This window comes from Carassius auratus, chromosome 41 (assembly GCF_003368295.1).
Source record: "Carassius auratus strain Wakin chromosome 41, ASM336829v1, whole genome shotgun sequence".
In the NCBI taxonomy this organism is placed as follows: domain Eukaryota; kingdom Metazoa; phylum Chordata; class Actinopteri; order Cypriniformes; family Cyprinidae; genus Carassius; species Carassius auratus.
This window is the reverse complement of record NC_039283.1, coordinates 513,416-535,041: the sequence shown is the minus strand read 5'-3', so window position 1 is coordinate 535,041 and position 21,626 is coordinate 513,416. Positions and strand designations below refer to the sequence as shown.

Below are 21,626 nucleotides of genomic sequence, written 5' to 3'. Positions count from 1 at the left end.
AGGGATGGCGGGGGATGGGGTGGGGGGCGCACGTATATGCCACACATCCAGAAGTGAGAGCACAGAAAATTAAGTACGATTTTGGGAATAGTCTGTGATAGATCAAATACAAAAAAGTGCTGCAAATACATGCAACACAAACAAATACAGAAAAGTGCTGCAAATACATGCAACACACAAAAAATAATTTGCTGGTGTTTTTTTTTCTATTTGCATGTATTATTTCATATGCGGAGCATTGAGCTCCCGGCCACACTAGGAATGGCTTTTGGGTAATATTCTGTTACTGGGCAAAGTTTTCCAAGTAACAGCAATAGTTTGGCTAGCTAGCTAATGTGCTAACGTTTGCAATGAGAAGTAGTTCTCAACAGTACAGGATGAACCAGCAGAATGATTGTGCACTCCAAGTAAGAATGATTTTCTGCAGAGATCCAAGCTACACAAATTAGACAAATTAGAGAGTTCGCCAAGAACATCAACGGAAACGTGGGTAAAAAGTTCGCCTCAGGTTTTCTCATACCCTTTTTCGATGGAAAGGGTGTTTGAGAGAAAGATAGAGATTGAAATATAGAGTTGTGGAAATTGTGTAGGAAGTGGAAGATGAGACGATGTTGAGGCATTACAGTGCATCTTTGGGTATGGTGTGTTTCAGGTGATTGGCTTCTGCAGAGCTGCTTGTGTTGAGATTGAAATGTTTGTCAGAGATGTCAACCTTCGCTGTGAGTTTGGCTAAAAGTGCGTTTTCACAGACAGCATTCTTACATCATTTACTTTCACATTCAGTTTGTGTAAGAGCACTAGAGAGCAAGCAAGAGCGAGGGATGATGGCAGTGGAGTGATAGAGTGCTTTGGCAGTAACAGATAGGGAGAATTACAGTGAAATGAAGCTGAATAGCAAAAGGGGTGATGAATATATTTCCTCCACTGGGGAGTTTTTACCTCCTGTCAATCATTGTATTAATCTTAAACCTTCCCTCCTCTCTCACATCCCACACTCACTTGTGTTTTGTCCGTCACTCAAAATATCTCTTTCATGTCCTCAATTCTCCATCCTCAAATATCCATCCCAAATCCTAAACCAGACGTTTAGGCAGACATCACTTCTGCTATATATATATATTTATGACACAGTTTATTCTCTAAAATAAATGCTTTAAGCTGTGATGTAGCCAGCATATCCCAATTATTTCTATCTATGATTTTGCTTTCATTTTTACATGTATTATTTAATATCGAAGAAATGTTTTTATTGTGGTTATTATCGTTAATATATGTAATAATTTTGCTATCAATTGTAAATGATTGCTATCTTTAATGTTTTACTGTTATATAAAAGCAACAAGCCAGGCTTTTTTTGTAGTAAAAGCAATTTGTGTCATGCCTTACAGTACCCCATAGTAAAATCACTGCAGTGTGTCAGCTCTTATGGCTTATTGATATCATTTCTCTTTCTTTCTTCCTGTCTTAGTTTCATGGTTCATATTCATACTTAGATGGTTGACGATGCTCTTCAGGGACAGTGTGTGTCTGGCCACTCAGAAGCTTAATTGAAGCATTGTAATGAGCAGAAATGGAACAGTTGAATCGCTCAGCCTTGATCATGTTCAGTTTCCAAAGAACCAGAGCTCCTATTTTTTTTCCACTAGACCTACTGTCCTTTGTAAGAATGGGTATGTTATTGATTTCTATTGTAGACATGTTTCTCTGGGACTTCTGTATTATTGTGCCTAAAAGGACAGTCTCCACAGTGAGGAGGTTTCATATTCGTCTTTTTATTTCATATCAAATCCCATGGTCTACTTAAACATCTCTCCATCATTCCTTTCATCTGTGTTTATTCAATATCCACTTATGCTGGGCATCCTCTCTCACATGCACACACAGCAACACACACTCTATTCACTAAACCCTATTCACACTAGTCTTGCATTGCCAGGACACTGAATAAACAACAAAATATCTCGTCCACAGATCATCGTCTTGTCCAGCTTATTTTGGCCAAGGACCATTCACTAATGCAGGAGGAGAATGTCTTATTGGCGTTCATGTTTTTTATTTTATAAAATTTAATTTAATTTAATTTAATTTAATTTAATTTAATTTTATTTTATTTTATTTTATTTTATTTTATTTTATTTTATTTTATTTTATTTATTTACTATGATAGTTTTATTAATATTTTGAATTAGCTATTATTTTATGTTTTCATTTGAATTTGTTTTAGTAATTTTGTTTTGTGCTTTTTTACTTTTTATCAGTTTTCTAAAGAATTCTATTTAACTTTATTTTTATTTCAGCTTTAGATTTAATAATTTAAATTAAATGAGTAGTATACTTGAGCTTATTTCAGTTAGTTGACATCAGGACATTTTTAGTTTTAAATCTAATATTTCTTTTGACATTTATTTTATTTTACATTTATTTATTTCAAATAACAGTTAGGAGTAACAAAACCGATTGGCTGGCGGATCACTATCTCCTCACTCCTATTGGTGCTCGCTGCATTGCAGGTTGGTTGTTTTGCCAAAGATCTCAAACTTCTTGTTGCTTTGTCAACACAACACCCATTTACTGTCTCTTCATCTCTCCTTATTGTCCACTCTCTAAATGCAGAAGCTCTCTCTGTCTCCAGCTAGCCTCTCTCTATCTCTCTCTCTCTCTCTCTCTCTCTACCTCTTTTGTTCTTTCCTTCTCATTTCTTTGTTGCTTAAAGGAGTCATAGAGAAAGAAATATAATCACTGTCTGCAGATATAAACACTCAAACACATGCATACAAGCACCTAGAGAACTGAAAACTTACATGCACTCATGGCCCAGCATGCACTTCAGCATATTAAATAAGTAGTTGTAGGTTGAGAAAGGGCTGCTTTGCATTCCACTTGTGCTCCTCATTTCAATAGTGCTTGTTGTGGGGCTGCTCAATAACGCATACAGTAAACTACAGTGATGAAGATTACACAATAATCAACCTCCTTCAGTCATCCCGCTTGAACACCTGAAGGGGTCAGCGACTTGACTGCGTAGCTGCTTCCTGTTTGTAAACACTTTGAAAGGACGAAACTCATCAGTCACGACTCTCACGTGTCTGCCCGCATTTATCGGCAAAGGTGCTTAGCTAAAATCTTGTTTTTTTTTAAAAAACAGCCAGCATTTTATTAGTCACCTTAATGCACACAAAATATTTCAAAATGACAAATTCAAAACGTGTAACTAATTTCACAGCTACTTGAGGTAGTCTCTGGAGTGAAATGCCAGCGTGTGCGCACATGTGTGTGTGTGTTTGTGTTTCTGCAGAACTGGAATGCAAATGACGGAAATGGCTTCTGTAGAAGGGAAGTAAGTCATTTTGCAGCAGCTGTGTTTGGAGCTTTCGGGGGGAAAAGGGACGGACGACCTCAGTCTCAGGACAAATAGTGAGGGTTTGTGTGTGCAACTCTGAGACAAAACGAGAAGTGATGGGGAAATTAGTAAAACGAGTTGTGGCGTGACCAGAAGTGTTAAGCAAAAGCAGGTTAAAAAGCCCAACATTTGATTTGACAGGAAATAAATGATTCAGCCAACATTTGATGGATTTTTTATGAGCTAAACGCTTTCTTTAGTCTGCCAGGAAAACTAAAAGAGAAAGCGACTTAAGAGGAGGGCTCCAGAAAGAGTGTATGACAGGAATTAAAAACTAAATAGCGTGTCCCGCTGGGCGTGAGAATAGAAAAGCCCGGGGTCAGGGTAAAGAGCGATTGCGCGGGTTACACCAACCCCTTTATTGTCAAAGTCAAATGCAGCTCGTTGCTGTGACAACATGCAAATGAGATGCAAACGAGCGGAACATTTCGGAGGAGGGATGGTTGTCAGGGTGATGTTGTCATGGCGACCCCCAGCGATGCACAACGGAAGAACACAAACAGGCAGGAGGGCTGCGCAGGGCACAGCCAGAGTCATATTAAAAGAAAGCGTTTGGAGATGAAGAGGTTATGGAGCAAAGCACTGGACAGGGGGCATATTGGAGGGTGGGATGTAATGGGATAGGAATATAACATTAGGGATTTGGGAGGGGGACTTGGGATGAATGATTTCTTCATCTGTTCTAATGCTTTTCCTTCCTTCACTCTTTCTTTTATGCTGACGTTATCACACTGTTTCAGGTCGGCAGCTGATGGGGGGCATAACAAGCTCAGAAGGCAGAGGGAAAGAAAGACAGGTGGAAGAAAGAGAGAACGGGGATTTATTTTGCTGGGTGAGAGAAACTGAGTTGTGAAATGAATGTGTTAGGATTACAGCAGTTGAGAAAAAAATCAAATAAAATCTGTGCTCTGAAAAAAACTTTCTGAGAGAGCCAAAATTTCAAGAGCAAAACTGAAACGAGCATTTTGTTTTGTGTTCATGATGGGCTTTTTACGAGAATAATAAAGAGTAATGAGAATAGTGTCATACAACATGGATATGATGGTACTGTACAACTTTCTTATAAGGCTGCGAATTTTAATCTCGATCTTGAATGCCACCTCCCTCAATTAATTAACCATAATTGTCTCCATTACTTGCCTGTTGGTAATTTATCCTGAAAGTATTTTCTCCCTAGTTTTATATTTTCGTTACCTTACATTAATAAGTGTTCACAAGCTTTCATGCCTTGGGTTGCCAGATTTCAAGAGTTCAAACATGAATATCGACTTTATTGAATAAATGCACTTATGCTACTTCTGTGCCATAACGCAAAGTCTTTTTTGTTGTAGTTTTGATAGAATGATAGCATAATCCGCTATTATTATTACAAATTTCACTGTTTTAACTTTAGATAGAAGCTCCTTAAGGTTTGACAGTTTTTATAGTGTACAGATTGTTAATTTTATATGATAAATAAAATAAATCAGAAAACTACATCAGGAAAAAATAAACCCTGCATAAGAATTGGAGGTCTTAATAATCGCAATTATAATTTTCTTTACAAAATAATCATGATTATTTGTTTAACCGTTATCATGGAGACCATACTTTTTTGATCATTTTCAGAATATTATGATTATTAAATTATTCTCAAAATTTTTGATTTTTTTATAAAATGTATTTTAGTTTGGCATTAAAATGTGGACGTAAATACCTCCACATTTGCTGTCCTTAGAGAGAAGATTCACAGCTAGAGAATGAGCAGCAATGTGAAGGGGCACATGTGAACCAATCACACAGAGAGGCATTGTGGGATGGAGGAGAGGTGACTGGAGGTCCGTGTTTTACAAATTGCTGCTAAAAATGAAGCAGGCAAAGGTTGAACGAGAGATGTATAAAATGGAGCAAGAGAGAAAGCATTGAAGAGAGTACAGATTGCTCACAGCAAGAGATGTTCTCTTTGCACTCCAGATCGCAGCGCGGGTGTGTAGCTGTCTCTCCGGCGGGCATCCCGCTGCCCGGTCCATCCCCGACACCACGCGTGGGCAACAGCACTTTATCACCGGTGCGTGCACACACGCTTGCAGAGTCTCGGCTTGCTGATGGTTCCGCTCCAGCCCCCCTACTATCTCTCTGCATCCGAAAAACCCATCTAGCGGAATTGGCAATGCACAACTCTATTCATTAAGCAAAACAACTCCGACTCAGAGAGAATGAATCACAGCCTAACTACTGCGAGAGGTGAGGAATCACACTGTAAACCGAGCGTGTGAGCTCTCCCGCTGGCCGTCTGCGTGCCGGAGACAGGCTGAAGCCCCACTGTGGCGGCTGACAGGTCACGGAAGCCACGTATCACCTGGGACTAACCACCAGCCAGGTTAAACAAAGACTACAATCTAACAAGTTCCTCCTGACGACTTAAAAACACACCAGCAGTATCTCTCGTACTGTGTGTGCCTGTCTCTTTTTTATCTCTCTCCCACTTTGTCACAGTCTTTTCCCTCTCGCTTTTGTCCTCCTAGCCTGTTTCCTCTTCTTGGCTCTTGTCTTTTCGTTTTTTTACCTACCAGAACGGATCTGGAGAGCTGACCGGGGGGCTTGGCGAACCGACGGAGGAGCCGCTGGCTCCTGAAGTGCTCTTCACACTCTCTGAGATTAGAAGGCTAATCAGGAAGCCCTCTCTCAGGCACCTGCGAGCCCACTCCAGTAGTTTGGGTTGTTGTTGTTAGTTAGCACCACATTAGAGGAAGTTAACTGCAATTACATTCGCCTGCCTGCGGGGGTCAGCCAGGTTGCTCCTCATTAACTCCAGCTTCTTTCAGCTGATGTTTTCCCTCTCTCCTGCTACTTCCTCACTGTTTTCCCTTTCTAGGTCACATCAGAGACAACAGTTAGAGGGGGAAAGAATATGAGAGGGCTCGGAGGAGAGGAGAAGCATCTTTTGTGTGGCATATTGCGGGCGAACACAATGGTATCAGTGTGCCCGAGACCTGAGAACGACTTTTGACAGCCACAGAGTGTGGGCCAGAGTGTTTATTCATCTTTGCCCCAGCGGTCGAGGGCTTTTGAATGGATGGAAAGAGTGTGGGAGGGCATCTATGATGGAGAAATATGTTGAAAATCTCAAGCTTTATTTCTTTGCATCTCCCCGTCGGCTTGTCTATGTATGTGGGAGTTCGTGTGATGTATAATTGTGTGTGTGAATGCCTGGCAGGACAGAGAACAATATGAACGATTTGGGCTTGACATCATCAGCAAGCTGCTTGTCAGAATAATTTAGATGCTTTTGATGCTTTCAGATGCAGAGGCTATGAGCCAACACACAGACACTCACTGTGAGCGTAACACAAATGCAAATATCACCGATCACAAGAGTCGGAGAGAAACAAACTAGACACAAACACACTTGATAATTCATCTCCTTCAACTCTGGATGGTGACTCAACAATTACTCATCGGTGAGCCACCAAATGTTGACGTATAATTGGCTCCCCGCTGTTGTTCGTTCAAGACTGATCCTCTCAACTGAACTACTGACCATCTTCGAAACCGTGCAGTGCTGTTTTTCTTTAGTAAGCTGCTTTCCTCTTACTTTTAGCAGACTGGCATCATTCATCCGAGACCGGTTGAGATGGTTGAATTGAAGCTGTTTTTTGTGTTCCGTCTCTCTTCGCCAGCTGTGAGCACCCGTGATGGCATGATAAATGAGAAATACACAGTTCAGCAACTCTTCAAATGCTGAGTAGTGAACCTCGAGACGACCTCCACTCAGCCTTCCCTGATGAAAAGACCAACATGTCTAGTCACGAGCATCTGTTGTGGTTTGTATTCTGGACCCTAGAATCGGATGCTGGTGTGTTGGTTTGTGATTGACCGATAGACAGATTTTTGGCCCTTGTAGGACTACCAGAAGTCATTTTTCCAAAATCTTCCAAATACCTTGCCAATGGATAATGCAAATTGTCTGTTGTCAGTTGAAATTTATGAATCTTTTGCACATTTTATATGAATGTTAGACTATTTATCTATATCTATATCCACCCTTACACACAAAATACAGAATTCAAAATAACATTGATTTATATAAACCCCAACGTGGAGTCAACCAACTTCACCACAATGACCTCTGGTCAACCAGCATTGCTTCATCTTTGTAGGTGAACACCACTGGTATCCACCAGCTGAAAAACCAAGCTGATACTAACCGAGGAAATTCATTCTGGTCTAAGCTGGTCTTGTCAGCAGCATTCATGCACGGTGCCTCATTTCTCTGTGGCTTAATCTCACTCTTACCCTATTCCTAATGGACCACCCCCCACCCCTTCATATCCACCTCTCTCTCTGACTGTGGTATCATTACTGTAGCTTCATATGAGTTTTCATTGACAATCAGTTGCTGGGTTCAGCAATAACAGTGGTCACAGTTCTGGGCTCCTGAGGGCCCCAGCCTGAGCTTGAGAGTGTGTGTAAAGCAGTATTGATTGTGCACAGAGCGAGCGTATTTCACATCCTGCTGTGATTTCTCTGCCCCTGGTGCTCTTTGTCGTAGATTTATGAGGTCCTGTAAAGATGCTGATGTGAAGCCTGACGCGTAATTCAACATTTCAGTGTGGCTCTGCTCACCGTCTGCTGTTCAGGAAATCTATATATATTTATCTGTTTGGGTCATGAGATATAAAAGTTGGTGTGGGTGAGCATGTGCATTTGTGTTTCCACCTTGTCACCTCATACCAGCTGCTGTCTTTCTATTTTTCTTTCGCTGTCCTCTGCCTGAACTCAGCTGCTCAACATAGCCACTGCCTGACACCTCAGCCATATTAATGACAGCGAGGAGATGGAGAGAGATAGGGGGTGGAGGGATGGAGGGATGGGGTGATGGAATAAACCGGATGCAGAGGAGGAGAACTGGATAAACTTATATCGTGAGAGACTGGGGCTAGTTGTCACATAGGGGATTTGTCATAAGTGCTTATAAGTGGGTTTTTTTTTTCATCAAATTTGTTAGTAACACACAAAATAAATGAATCTTTTGGTGGCATATGCTTAGTATTATAGAATACTTAATGTGTGAGAAGTGCATTGTTGTTTCTGAAGAATCCATCATCTTACAAAAAAATATATCTGGGCTATAGTTTTAAAAGACTGTTCAAAGAGTCGGCAAACAGCAAACAATAATATTGTAACATTAACTGCATAATTTGTTCATTCTGCATGGATGTTGGTTACTCAAAAATCCTTTCAGCAGTATTGCTCAATATGAAATTCTTTGTTCAGGAACCTGTGTTTCACTAGTCGGGTCAGCATTTGGGGGAATTCTGTTGATATAACATGGCTTTTCATGTAGTTTCAAGTTATTCACATACATTATTATTTAATACTCAAAAGGTCCTGTCAACTGGAAAATATGCAGTTGCTTTTTTACAGCGCAGTGTGACAGCATCCTAGTCCTGGTATTATGTTGCCACAGAAGTCCAATGCATGTTCAATGACCTGAATCTTTTTCCTGGACGATGTTGTTGGAATTGTTCAACAGCTATTTTGCAGCCAAGATGTTAATGTATGTGCCTATACACAGACACTGACCTTTAAAACTAAACCTACCCTGGGAAATATCCACTGGAGTAAAAAGTGACAGCAAGCATGAGCGTCCCCTAGGACAATCCTCTCTGTATACTTGGAAGAAATAAGCAGAATAAGAATAAGGAATGAAATGTGATGCAGATTATGCCCAGAGCTCTTGTATTCTCTGATCACTGTGGAAGGACTCTGGGGATCGACTCACCTGATTGGCCGAGAGTGCTGGTGTGTGGCCGGAGCACAGAGGCGTGTGAGCCTGCTGATAGGCAGTTGCTTGGCGACTGCATGCTTAATTCTGAATGACATTACTGGCTGTGTTTGTTGCAGCCAGTGCCCAGCTGTGCATGAAGAAAGGAGAGAATGAGGGAGAGCAGACAAATGAGAGGGGAGAGAGAGAATGAGAGAGCAAGGATTTGCCTGCTTGGCTTATGCTAGTAGAGGAGCTGTAATAACTATAATTACGGCACAATTTAACACATTAAACAACGAGATTGATGCCACACCTACAGCTAGGAGCTTGTTTGAATCTGTGAGTGTGTGTACGTGCATAGAAATGCATGTGTGTGCTAAACTAATAATAAAAACCTAATGAAAGCATCTAGAAATATTGTGTTTGTGAGTTTAAATTTGCACATAGACACTTTTTGTATACGGAAAACCTTTTTTTTTTTTTTTTTTAATGGGACAAACAAATTAAAGTCTTCATTAGTGTGTGTAGTAATAGTTTGGAGCTCTATATGTAGAAACAAGCTAATGAGCCTTGTGATTAATACACACAAACACAGACACAAAAATAGATGTCTTTTGGTGCAAAGAGATGCATACAGACGAAACGTAGGGATAGTAGCGCAGAAGGGGAGATGTAGTCTGTGTGTGTGTGTGTGTGTGTGGGTGGGTGGGAGATAATAATGCTTTCGAACAGCCAAGATGTTCTGTGTTCTTGGCTGCTGACTATCTGATAGCAACAGCTTGAGTTTGACATGAAGCTCTGTAGTAAAAACTACAGTGCATTATTTATCAGAGAGCACCTTTATGCTGAGGTCACCTTGCCCAGAAACTGTCCACTTCCTCGTAATGATGAAGGGAAGATGGGACTGAAATAGGAGAAGAGGAAACGTGGATGAAGAAAAAAAAAGCTGGATTTGTAAGGGTTTAGTGTTGTGTGTGTGACATGTAATTACATTTTGGCACAGTTTAATGTGCAAGGCCAGAAGTCTTTTCTGTGCCGTAAATTTTATTTCCTTAGCTTTTATGAGATTATATTTGTTCATCAATTAACTGTAAAAGACAGTGCACAAATTGACTTCAATACATTTTTGTTCTGCGGTACTTCTGCGGGCTGCTGTTGCCAGTGCTCATTTACTGCTTTATTACCAATTGTTTAACTGTTTACGGTGCTATTTACATTGGTGGTGTTCTTTTGAGTTATGCTGAATGTCACCTTGTCCTTTTGTGTGCATCATTGCTCTGAAGGGTTTTCATCTCTTGGGATATTGTCAGCCTGACAAATGTGTCCCCAATAGTTCAACTCTTGTCTAACTGTGATTTCTGTTACTCAAGGTTAACGTTATTGGTGTGAGAGAGATGTTCATTTGAAAAATGTGACCCGATATACTTTTGCATTATGTAGAGCAGTTGCACACAGAATTGCACTGAGCGAACTGTACATTACTATTCAGAAGTTAGGGGTCATCCTTCAGCCTTGGTGAGCATGAGACACTTCTTTCGAAAAACTGACCTCAAATACTTCTGGTAGTGTTTATACAACAGATCCATGATACAGCAACTTTTAAACGTGTATGCTTTTTTCCTCATTATTTCCAAAACGTGAATATATTTCAGCATCTTGAAATATGCAAATGAACGTAAATCTGGCTAACTTTTTTTATTCATTAAAATTACACGCGGCCCCTTTAAGGAAGACAGCTTCTTATTTGTGAGGTTGCTCTCTTGATCTGTAATCTACATAGACATCTGTCTCTCTCTCCCTTCGCCTCGCTCTCACACATGCAGTTCACACAAACACACACAATCTCATCTATTTTCATTACCAAATATGTTTCACCTGACTGCACACTGAGAGACTGATTATAACTCTCACGTTTGAGGTTTTTGAAACAATGATTCAGGCATAACAATTTTCATAAACATCTTATCACCCACTTTCTGTTTCTCTCTCTCTCTCTCTCTCTCTCTCTCACACACACACACACATACACCTTCTGTGCCCATGGGCAGTACAGAACTACGGTAATTGAACTGACATACCTACAGTGTATTAATACAAGTATAATATTGCTGGTGTGAATGAGAGAAGAGCCGTAGACATAAAGACGATGACTGGAGAGAGAGAGAGAGGGCGAGGGCGAGTTAGAAATGGAAGCAGCAGAGCAAATCAAAGCCAAATTAAATGGATTTGCATATTTCAATGAACGCCGCAGGTAGACCTTCTAATTATTTCATTTTCCCTCAACTCTCATTTCCTTACTTGTTCCTCTCAGTCGACAGACAGCCTGTTAGACTGTTAAAGATGCGTACTTTAGCTCCAGACTTATTTTTCAGACCGTTTCAGCGGCTGTAGCTCTCAGTTATTGCTAGTGATGCACTTGGTGTTGTCCGTCCTGTCCCGCTGTCCCAACATCATCCAGATCTATTTTGTGTCTCGGCCTACCTTTGTTCAGTTATTTGTTTTTGGAAATGTTCCTCTTTCAATGAAACCCTCCCGTGAGACTGTTTAACATAGTTCAGAGTTGAATTCAGCTCTCAGTCTGTGGCTGTGACGTCTCACACTGTTGACAAATCAATGAAGGGATGGTTAAGCAACCCAATTTTTGACAAAGTCGCAGCAACGATTATATGAATATTAGTCATAAATATTGTATGACATATCACTGACATGATAAGGATAATTGAGTATAGGTAGTGTTTTGAGATTTAAGGGGGGAAATTGATTGTGTTGGTCTGTTGTTTAATGGGTTTAGATGTGCTGGACATGCTGGAATTGTAATATGTGACTGATTTGAGTGTTTGTGTGATTTTGTAAAAAGCACATTACTGGCATATTTTGCACCAGTAATGTGCCAAATCTAATAAGGCAAAATCTAATGATGTTGTGACTCAGGCTTTGGTTGAAATTACAACACAATTCCTGGTTATCACTAGGACTGGGTAAAAATATTGATATTTGTTATAGTATATATTGATATAGTGTTCCCAGTATTGATTCTTAAAATTAAGCAAGATCAAATTTCTGCTAACTGGTCTTAGGGTGTGAAAGTTGTACCAATTACACAAAACCCACTCAACTGTATAGTTTGAGTTGTGTTGTTTTGTTTTTAAATGTATATTTTCGTAATGTACAGTATCAAGTTGGAAGGTTCCAGCACCGTTTTTCATCAGGAGTGAGCACATCTGCTGAATCTTAAGTGTCACTGTAAAAAAAAAAGTAAAATATAAACATTTTGCCAGCAGTTGTGAATTTAAGTTTGCAGTCTGTATTGAATGTGATTCAATAAAACAGTATGTACCCCAAAATATTGGCCAGATCCACCTTTAAAGGGATAGTTCACCAAAGAAATATAATTTTGTCAATATTTACTCATGCTCAAGTTGTTCCAAACCACTATTTATTTCTGTCACCTGCTGAATACAGAAGAGGTATTCCATAGTATTGCCCCCCTCAAAATGATGAAGTCATTGGGGACCAGCATATCTTCTTTTATGGTCAGCATAAGAAAAATACAGTTTTGGAACAATGTAAGGCAGAGCAAATGATGACATAATTTTTATATTTGGGTGAACTATCAATTTAAGTTGATTTTGCCAACTGGAACGAAAAAAACAAACAAACAAACATGCAACCAGTGTAGTTCAGTGATGTACAAATGACTCTTATGAACTGGTTCCTTGTGGTGAATCAAAGGTGTGACCAGTGTGGGCCGAAATGTAAATGTAATTTTTAATTTTGCCTTTCCTTTAGTGTGTAATATAGCTGTTTGTGCATGTAAATGATCTGCAGAGTTTCAAAGCACACCAAAGGGAGCTAATCTCTCCAAACAGAAAACACTTGCCTGAAATGCCTCGTTTGTAGTCCTGTCATCATTTCTGGGACTTGGTTACGTTGCCATGTGACATGTTTGCATTGGTCCGCTTTCAAAGAACAGCTTGCTAAATGATTTCGCAATGTCCAGGAGACTTATGCTTTTTCACTGTAAACGCAAAAAACATTGTAAGAACAGACACTATAGTTACCATAGATATTACTGTATATTGTTCATAGATGAAAACCCGATTATGGTAAAGAATTTATATTTCTGACAAGTTCTCTATGTGGTGAAGCCATCACAACAGACTAGGTCAGCTGCAGTCAGATCAGCCCAGGGCTTTTCAGAAGGGTGAGGTTTAAAGAGAGATGGGAATAACAGAATGTTTCCTGTAGAAGGTGAAAGAGGTGAAATGTATTTCCAGGAGACACTAAAAATAAAATTATGAACTTGTATATGAGCACTTTAAAACAGTCTGACACACGAAGGTCATTTTTGGACATACTGGACAACAAAATGGACATTAAACATTACACTTAAATCTTATTCATATTCAGTCAAATCCAACTGAATCAATAGCTTATGAATCACTATTAAATTGAATCAGGTAATCTGTATTGATACACAGTTACCACATAGTTACCTCTGATGTGAACAAATCATAGAGTCAACCAATATATTAAAAAAGCTCAGTGCTTGTCTCTCACCCACCTTCTAACAATTCTCTAATTCAATACCGTGTATCTACGGATGCCCTATTCTTGCAGTCTCTATTTCTGTGTCTCTGAGCGTCTGTGTCATACGTCTCTGACAGTGAAGATGCATTAAGTGAATCTGTATTCAGTGTCTCTGACAGTGACGACATATTCTGCCATTTCATAATCTTGTTTTGAAGCCCAATGACATTATAACTTCTATCATGGTTGGGTTTCATTCTTTCAGTATTCTATGGCCATTTATTTATTTATTTTTTTTGTAATTTGATTTGCTGTGATTTGTACTGGGTCAGAGAAGATGTTCCTGATGCACATTTTCTGTCATATATAGGTTTCAGAACCCAAGAAAAGATATTATATTCAGCACAGAACTTTTCACCATATTTAGATTCACCTCCTGTAGATTTATTCTGGATGACATACATCGTTTTATATTTATAATGACTATTCGGCCTAGTTTTGCCTGCAAGCGTTTGTCTGTGGGTAATCAGGATACAGATGTAAAACTGGAGTCTTGATTGATCCTGATTGATTGATTTCCTTATTTATTTTTATTTAAAATTACTGTAAAAAGTGTTTTTGAGAGTGCCTCTCCTTTACATATGACCCTATTACTGACTGGATCATTCATTTTAGATTCATAGTGCGCATTCACAATAGCAATACGATCCCTTTCGATCATTTTTCTCCGTAATTTAACTGGAATTGGAATTTAATTATGCAAGTTGAATAATGAACTCGTTTTAATCACTCTAATGCTCTCAACAGTCTGGATCGGTCTAGAAGCACAACTCTTGATTAATTGTGATTGCGGTTTCTTCCCATGATTCCTCATCCCACTCCTCTGTCTCGTTTTAACATGATCATGTGCTCTGTCTTTCGCTTTTCCCTTACAGACACCTCCGTCATCTTCATCCTCGCAGCATAAATGTCAAATTAAACGGCTTCCTCTTTGTTTTGCACTCTCTCTCTCTCACTCTTCTCTCCGTTGCCCTCTCTTCTTCTCTTCCCAGCATGCTGGCTTGTATAAAAGGTTGTTATGTGAGTTAGGTGTTAATTGGTTGCTGAAGTTCATTAATATTCTCCTTGCGACTTTGCTCATCAAGAGCCAAGCGGAGAAAACTGATGAGTGTGTGATTTCGCTCCAGAGAGAGAGAAAGAGAGAGAGAGCGAGGGAGAGAATGAGAGAATGATTGAGAGGGAGGAAGAAAGAGCAAGGTTCAAAGCCTCGCTGTAAGGTCACTGGCACAGAAAGAAAAAAACAGAGTTATTTAGAAAGAAAAAGACAGAGACAGTCTAAAGCGGTGAACAGAGAGAGAGAGAAAGATAGACAGAGAGAGAAACACTGTTGATAAAGAGACTCTAAAGGGCACTTTTCAGAGAGGAACAGAAAAGGAAGATTATGTTATCATATGGAAAGAAATAGTCCCTTTGTGGGCTGATAGATAACTGGCAGAATGGGGACGAGACGAGAAGGCTTGGTGATCACGTTCTTGTTCTCCTGTTCCTTTTGATAACAACATGCGGTGCTGCTCAGCAGGCTGTGATCCCGGTGAGAAACAGCACACACAACCTGCGAGAACACGCTTCCTGTTGACCAACTTTATTCAAGTGTGTTTGTCTCTCTGCAGGAGTGTGTACTTACCAGCTGAACCCCGACTGTACTGCAGTGCAAACGCACAATGTGACAACTGACATCAAATATCAATTGAATTATTATCAAATCAATCGTAATTCAGTCAAATTTCTCAGTTTTAGAATTGGTGGAGACTTTAACATTGCATGATAGAGTATCATATTTAGAGGTTTTCTCCGAACAAACGTACAAATGAGAAACATCACGAGCAATTTATCATATTATTAATGTTGCTTTTTCAGTAACAAGCTACTAGGGAATACGTAGCAGTTGTAGCGTGACGAAACAGCTATATCATATTTGTCACGCTGTATCTCACGTGCAGGTTTACAGCCTACTGGGCCGAGGCAACGATCAAATAAGTCTGATTTATTTGAGTGAATCAGTTCATTCAGGAAATTTAAACAGAAACTATTTTTGTACAGAAGTGCGCCAATTACTTGAGCACCAGATTAGCGTATTTGAAGGGTTTCAGAGGGATCGTGTGACCCTGAAGACTGAAACCTAAGATAAGATAATTAACTAAGAGAATTCAAATATATTTAGAAGTTTAATTATATAAATATCATCTGATAAGATGTTTTTCAGATTTAAAAGACACTGAGAACATAAAGATCAAGTTTGAGTTGATACGACGGTCAGAACATTCATTAGTAATACAATTCGTAGCAGAACAATCACATACACTACACATGATATTTTTAAGAAAATGAATTTTATTTCTGGCAAACGGTTAATTATTTGACTGGAGCAGCTCTGTAGTGCAGCGGATTTGTTATTGTAGTTTAAAATTTTCGGTGTTTACAGCTTCATTATAATTGATGAATGATTCGGAGCTCAGTCTGTTACAGTGTTTGTGCTTTTAGAGGGGTATTTTAGATGTACAGAGCTGTAAACGGCCTGTGTGTAGGGGTGACTGGGGTTAGTTCGTTTCAAGTGCTTTAATAGCGTCCCTCAAATTGAGACTTCGGCAGGACTTGGATTTCTGTTTCGTCTGTATTTTGTTGTTAGTCAACTGTGTGCGTGCGCCTCGGGGTTTGCGGTGTGTTTGTATAAAGGGTGATAATTGTGCTCATAGGTTTTGAGTTCGTGTGAGGTTTTAATGAGAAGAGCTCACAGGAAGCTGTCTGATTGAGTAATGGCTGCCGGCTTGGCATAAAAGCCTGGCACTAACAAACAACGAGACTCCGAAGGAAAGAGAGAGAGAAAGAATGCCAAAAAGTCTTCCACACACACACTCAGTGCCACATGCACTCATTTCGCTCTCTCTCGCTCTTACTCTACGCCCTTCTTCTCCTCCAAGAGACTAAAATCCAGTACTCCCACACGCATTATTATATAGCCTGAAGGACAAAACGCAAATTTAATTTGTGATAAGCAGAACATAGGATCAGCGCATCAAAAATACTCTGCACCTTTTCTGCTGATGCACCAGGATTCCTGCACCCACGGACACCCACAATCCCACCTGCAGCCTCGGGCTTTCCTGGACCGAACCGTTGGTGCTGGATTAAGTTTTAAGAGCCTTAATGTCTATGGTATCACGAGCAGCAGAGTGTGTACGAGGCATGCATGAGTTTTTTAACATTACCCTCATGCAACTATTAAGTCATGTCCCTTAAGTGTTTTGCAACATTGGGGCTGGTGTGATGCCAATGAAAAATGAAATGATTGGGATGCAAATGAGGATAGAGGAACAGTAAAGTGGACTCGTGCTGCACACAACTGTAATGAATACACACACAGCTGCATCAGCAAGTAATAAAGCATAATAAGTGTGAGAAGATGAAGTTAAATCTGTGCTTCTACAAATGTAACAATTTTGGACACAGATGGACATGGCTGTGTAGAGACGTAGTCAGGAGTCATCCAGAAAAGTAGACAACTGGTAGGTGTGTTAATGTTACCAACACACACACACATGTATTTATACAGAAAACAATAGTGGTTGTTAAACAGGTGGATGAATGGGTGGTTAGGTGGATAGAGAGATAGATAAGGTGGATAGATGGGAAGGTAGGTGAATAATAGGTAGGTGGTTGGATGGTCAGGTGGATAGATACCGTAGGTAGGTAGATCAGGTGGATGTCTATATGGATTGATGAATAGAAAGGTAGATGGATGGATTGGTGGATATGTAGGTAGATAAGTAGGGGGGTAGGTACAGTGGGTATAGAACAAAATCACTGCCCTTGTAAATAATCACATTTCTTTGCTTTGCAGCCTGAAATGAAGACTGACACAGTTTTAGTTTTATCCAGTTATATTTACTCAGTGCAACTTCTAACATCAAAGGGAAAAATATATGACAGCAACATGTCAGAAAAAAAAGTATATAAATAAAAAACAGAATCACTGAGTTGGAAAAGAACTTGTAAACTCAATCAGGTGTAGCTAAGCACCTTCTCAATGGAAAAAGTCTGGAGATGGATTCAAAAAATACATTTTTTTTTGGTGGGGGGGGGGGGGTGGATTTGTCATGCTTTGCAATGCCTAGAAGCACAGTGAAATATATTATTAAGTGGATCAGGACGTCACTCCAAAAAAAAGTAAGGAGGAAACTGAGCAGAGAGGCCAACAGCAACTCTGAAGCAGCTGCAGGAATCTATGACAAAGAGTCGTCATTGTGTGCATGTGACAGCAATATCATAAATTCTCCACAAATGTTGCTTGTATGGGAAGGATGCAAGAAAAAAGCCACTCCTCAAGAAAGGCCACATGCAGTCATGACTGGGGCCATGTCCACAAGTACATGGGTATTTTTTTAAGGGACCTTTTTTTTGCTGGGACCGCTCCATCTTTCAGTATCAAACATTGTGCAAATCCAGCGTCTAACTAAGCCATGTTTAGAAAACAATTGTCACAGAAATGATGGAAACAAACTGCATCTACTGTTCCCTTAATACTGGGTTCTTTGGGAAGCAGGACAAGGTAATCTTTCCCTCACATCCAAAACACACTTATTTGGAGACCTTCTTTTTGAGCAAGTCCAGTGCAGAGCTTCCATAACCTGAATGAAGCACATTGACTGGCACACACTCCTGCTCTCGCTCTATTTGCTGTGTGCACACTAGAAGTGCCTATAAAAGGAATTCCGCCCTCCGTGATGTCATGATCATCATTTAGCAACATTAAATGCATCAGTGTAAACAACTCAATGCATGAAATAGTATCAGAGCCCCCCCCCCCAAAAAAAACATGTTAATGTGTTCCAACAAAATACTGACAGAAGAGGGTGATCCTTATTCCAACTTATTCCGATTGTTTTTTTTTTGTGTGTTTTTTTTTCTGACATGTTTGTGTTATATCTTTAACTTGGATGTTATAAGTTGCACTGAGTAAATATAAACGGATAAATCTTAAACTGTGTCAGTCTTCCTTTCAGTCTGCAAAGCAACAAATATTTTATGATAAATTATCTTTTCTATACACACTGTAGATAGGTGAATGGATGGATGGGGTGGATTGGTAGGTAGGTGAATAGACGGGTAGATGATGGATGGATGGTTAGGTGGATAGATGGGTAGACGAATAGGTAGGATGATGAATGGATGGGTAGGTAGATTGACAGGTAGATAGATATATGGATGGATGATGGACCTTTTTCATACAGAACCTTTGAATCAATCAACTAATTGACTAGTCTGTCCACATCCCCTTACTTCCCGATGCACACACTAGATACTGTTCATACATGAATACACACATTTATGTGCACACAGCTTAGTATAGAACAGAATGTACAGCACGTCGTGAAACAAAACGCATTCATTTAGAACATTCCCTCGTGACCTTTTGAACACTCTTTGTATGCCAGACAGATAAAGACTGATCAGAAAGAAGCTGCTGACCCAGAGAGCTTTAGCAAAACACAACCAACTGTAGAAGTGAGACTGAAAGACGAAGCTGACTGACTGACTGATTGTTGTGCTTTCTGAATGAGTGCTATTATGGACTATTACCCTCCCCTGCCCTTTACCAAAATAACGATATGTGGGATATGCATCTGCCAGCACACACACACTCAAGTATATATACAAGGGTTCTCTTCCGAATTGTGTCCGTGCAGTTTCAGGAGAGGTTATACCAACATCAAGCAGATTACTCAAGGAGTTTTGGACTACGGGTTGAAGAAGAGAAAGAAAAGAAACTACTTGCAGGAATCAGAAGATCTTCCACCGATGGACAGCTTAAGAAATAGAGAGAAGGAAGAAAGGAAAAGAGAGATGGATTAACTTTGACTCAACCTTGGTGGAAGTAGGGAAGTTGTGTGACGACTTTGGGGAAAATCGAATGGAATCAGGCAGTTACCTGAGGCACAGATCTGAAGTTGTGCTCCCACACAGTGAATACCAGCCCTGCCAATCACTGTGTGTGTTAGCGAGGATCCCGGCTGTGCTCAGTATCAAGCCGTACTTAGAACACTAGTATGATTGGCTGTTCTGGGCTTTAAGACACCTGCGCACATGGTGCGATAACACTTAGCTCTTTGTTAGGGATCATTTTGGACTTCAGAGCAGTTTCTGCAAGTTATTACTGTACATGCTTTTTAGTGTTTAAGAGCAGAACCTTTTAATATTTCATACATAGATGTGCGTTATCCAATCTCAACTTCAATTCGATGTCAGATTGTTTATAGATTCGGTTATATGACGCAAAACACATTGAAAATCGCCTACCTGTACTTCCATTGTTGCGTGCAGCCCTAGTCGCACAAATGTGGTCGTTTAACTTCTTACAGTTTGAATACTCATTTGAAATCTGGTGAAAACGGTTAGTAGACTAGATAGCAAATTGACTTATAATTGTTTCAGCGAGCCAGAGTCTGGTTGCGGTATCAAAGTGTCTTTCTGGCACGCGGCGTGCGTTATGATGAGGTAAATGTCAGCGGGCTCTGCCTCGCCACGAAAGAGAAAAACAAACTCGCTGGGGTGTGAGGAGAACAACAAGCATTTCATTAGCGAAAGCTTCTGTGGGATTCAAATCTGTGATGTGGTCAGCCGGCTACTGTTAAATATATAAAAACAGCAGCCTTCTGCATAACAAGTATGATATTATCTAAAAGTGACTACGCCATTAGTGTTTGCAACATTTGAGCTTAGTCTTTGAGTGCTAATAAGTGGTTGGACGGCAAAGTTAAGTGTGGAAATTGCCACAAGATAGGATTCTCTTTTCAGTCTTGAACGCGAGGATTGTTTTAATTAGCCGCCTTCGGTTGGTTGTTATTGCATGTGATATTAGATGCATAAGGATTAAAGCGCAGCCGCTAAAGGGATTTAGTTAACCCAGCACTTAAAGAGCACTGGTTTTTAGTGTAGTAACTTTGCTGCGGGTTCAGCTGTGTAGCGTGTGCTGAATTGTGCAGTCATCAACCACAGAGGCCTCATTGATCAGCTACCGAGCCTCAATACACAATGAGACGAGGCCAGCGATCTCTCCTCCTCTCCTCCACCCCATCCCTCCTGCTGCGATCCCTCGTTCTGCTCTCTGTCTGCCGTGAGTCCTCACTTTTCTTGCTTTACGTCTCCATCTGTCTCGTTCCTCTGCACACCTCGAAATGAATCTTTCTCCTTCTATCTGTAACCTTATGAAAGCTTCTCTCATTTCTCTTCCTCATCTCTGTCTCGGCCTCTCCGTTCCTCTTAATTTTCACCAGTTCCCTTCTCCTTAGACACTTCTCTCTGTCCTTCTCTCCGCCTCAGAGGAAGATAGTTTATGGGAGGGAGCAAAGAGATTTGTGTGAAGAGAAAAGAGGATACATGGAGAGGAGAACGGAGGCTGAGTTAGCTGACGGATTTATGATTGAAGGATCAGAGAGGAGTATGGACCAAAGACAAAAAGATACAAACTAGAGCTGTCATATGCTTTTTTCCTTCTCTTTTTTAAATGGGCACCAGTGGAAGTCTTGACTGTATATATTTGTTTTGTTTTTGTTTTACACATTACTTTTTAGATAAGTAAATGCGAGAGAGAATAGAGATTTAATTTACCAGGGTCAAATCCCGACCTAATAGGCTCTTTTAAAATAAAGCAAGGAAAATTGCAGCAGAACTTGACAGCTAGTGATCAACCTGCATTTTCACTGTATGGAAATGATTTGACATTTTGATAATGATCCTTTTGTGTTCCGCCAGAAAAAAAGGGCATATGAGCTTGGCGCAACGTGAGGGTGGCTAGATGATGACGGATTCTGTTCAATTAGATTGACCACATTTAGATTGCTACAGCATTTCAGATAAACACTTTGCTAATTAACTAAATTATGTTTTTGA

The 21,626-nt window shown here is 40.0% G+C and overlaps 1 protein-coding gene across 3 annotated transcripts in view; it reads left to right on the top strand.

The window, feature by feature from the left end:
- The window catches only part of LOC113059721 (cell adhesion molecule 4-like), a 119,060-nt gene that overhangs the window by 60,132 nt on the left and 37,302 nt on the right, over positions 1 to 21,626 (top strand). For 2 of the 3 annotated variants that reach the window (XM_026228265.1, XM_026228262.1), the window contains exon 1: positions 19,403 to 20,850. The exons of the other annotated variant lie outside the window; for it this stretch is intronic. In XM_026228265.1, the coding sequence (XP_026084050.1) occupies positions 20,769 to 20,850 (82 nt within the window). In that variant the 5' untranslated portion in view covers positions 19,403 to 20,768. Of the gene's footprint in view, positions 1 to 19,402; positions 20,851 to 21,626 lie in introns of those variants that run through there. 3 annotated transcript variants of the gene reach the window in all.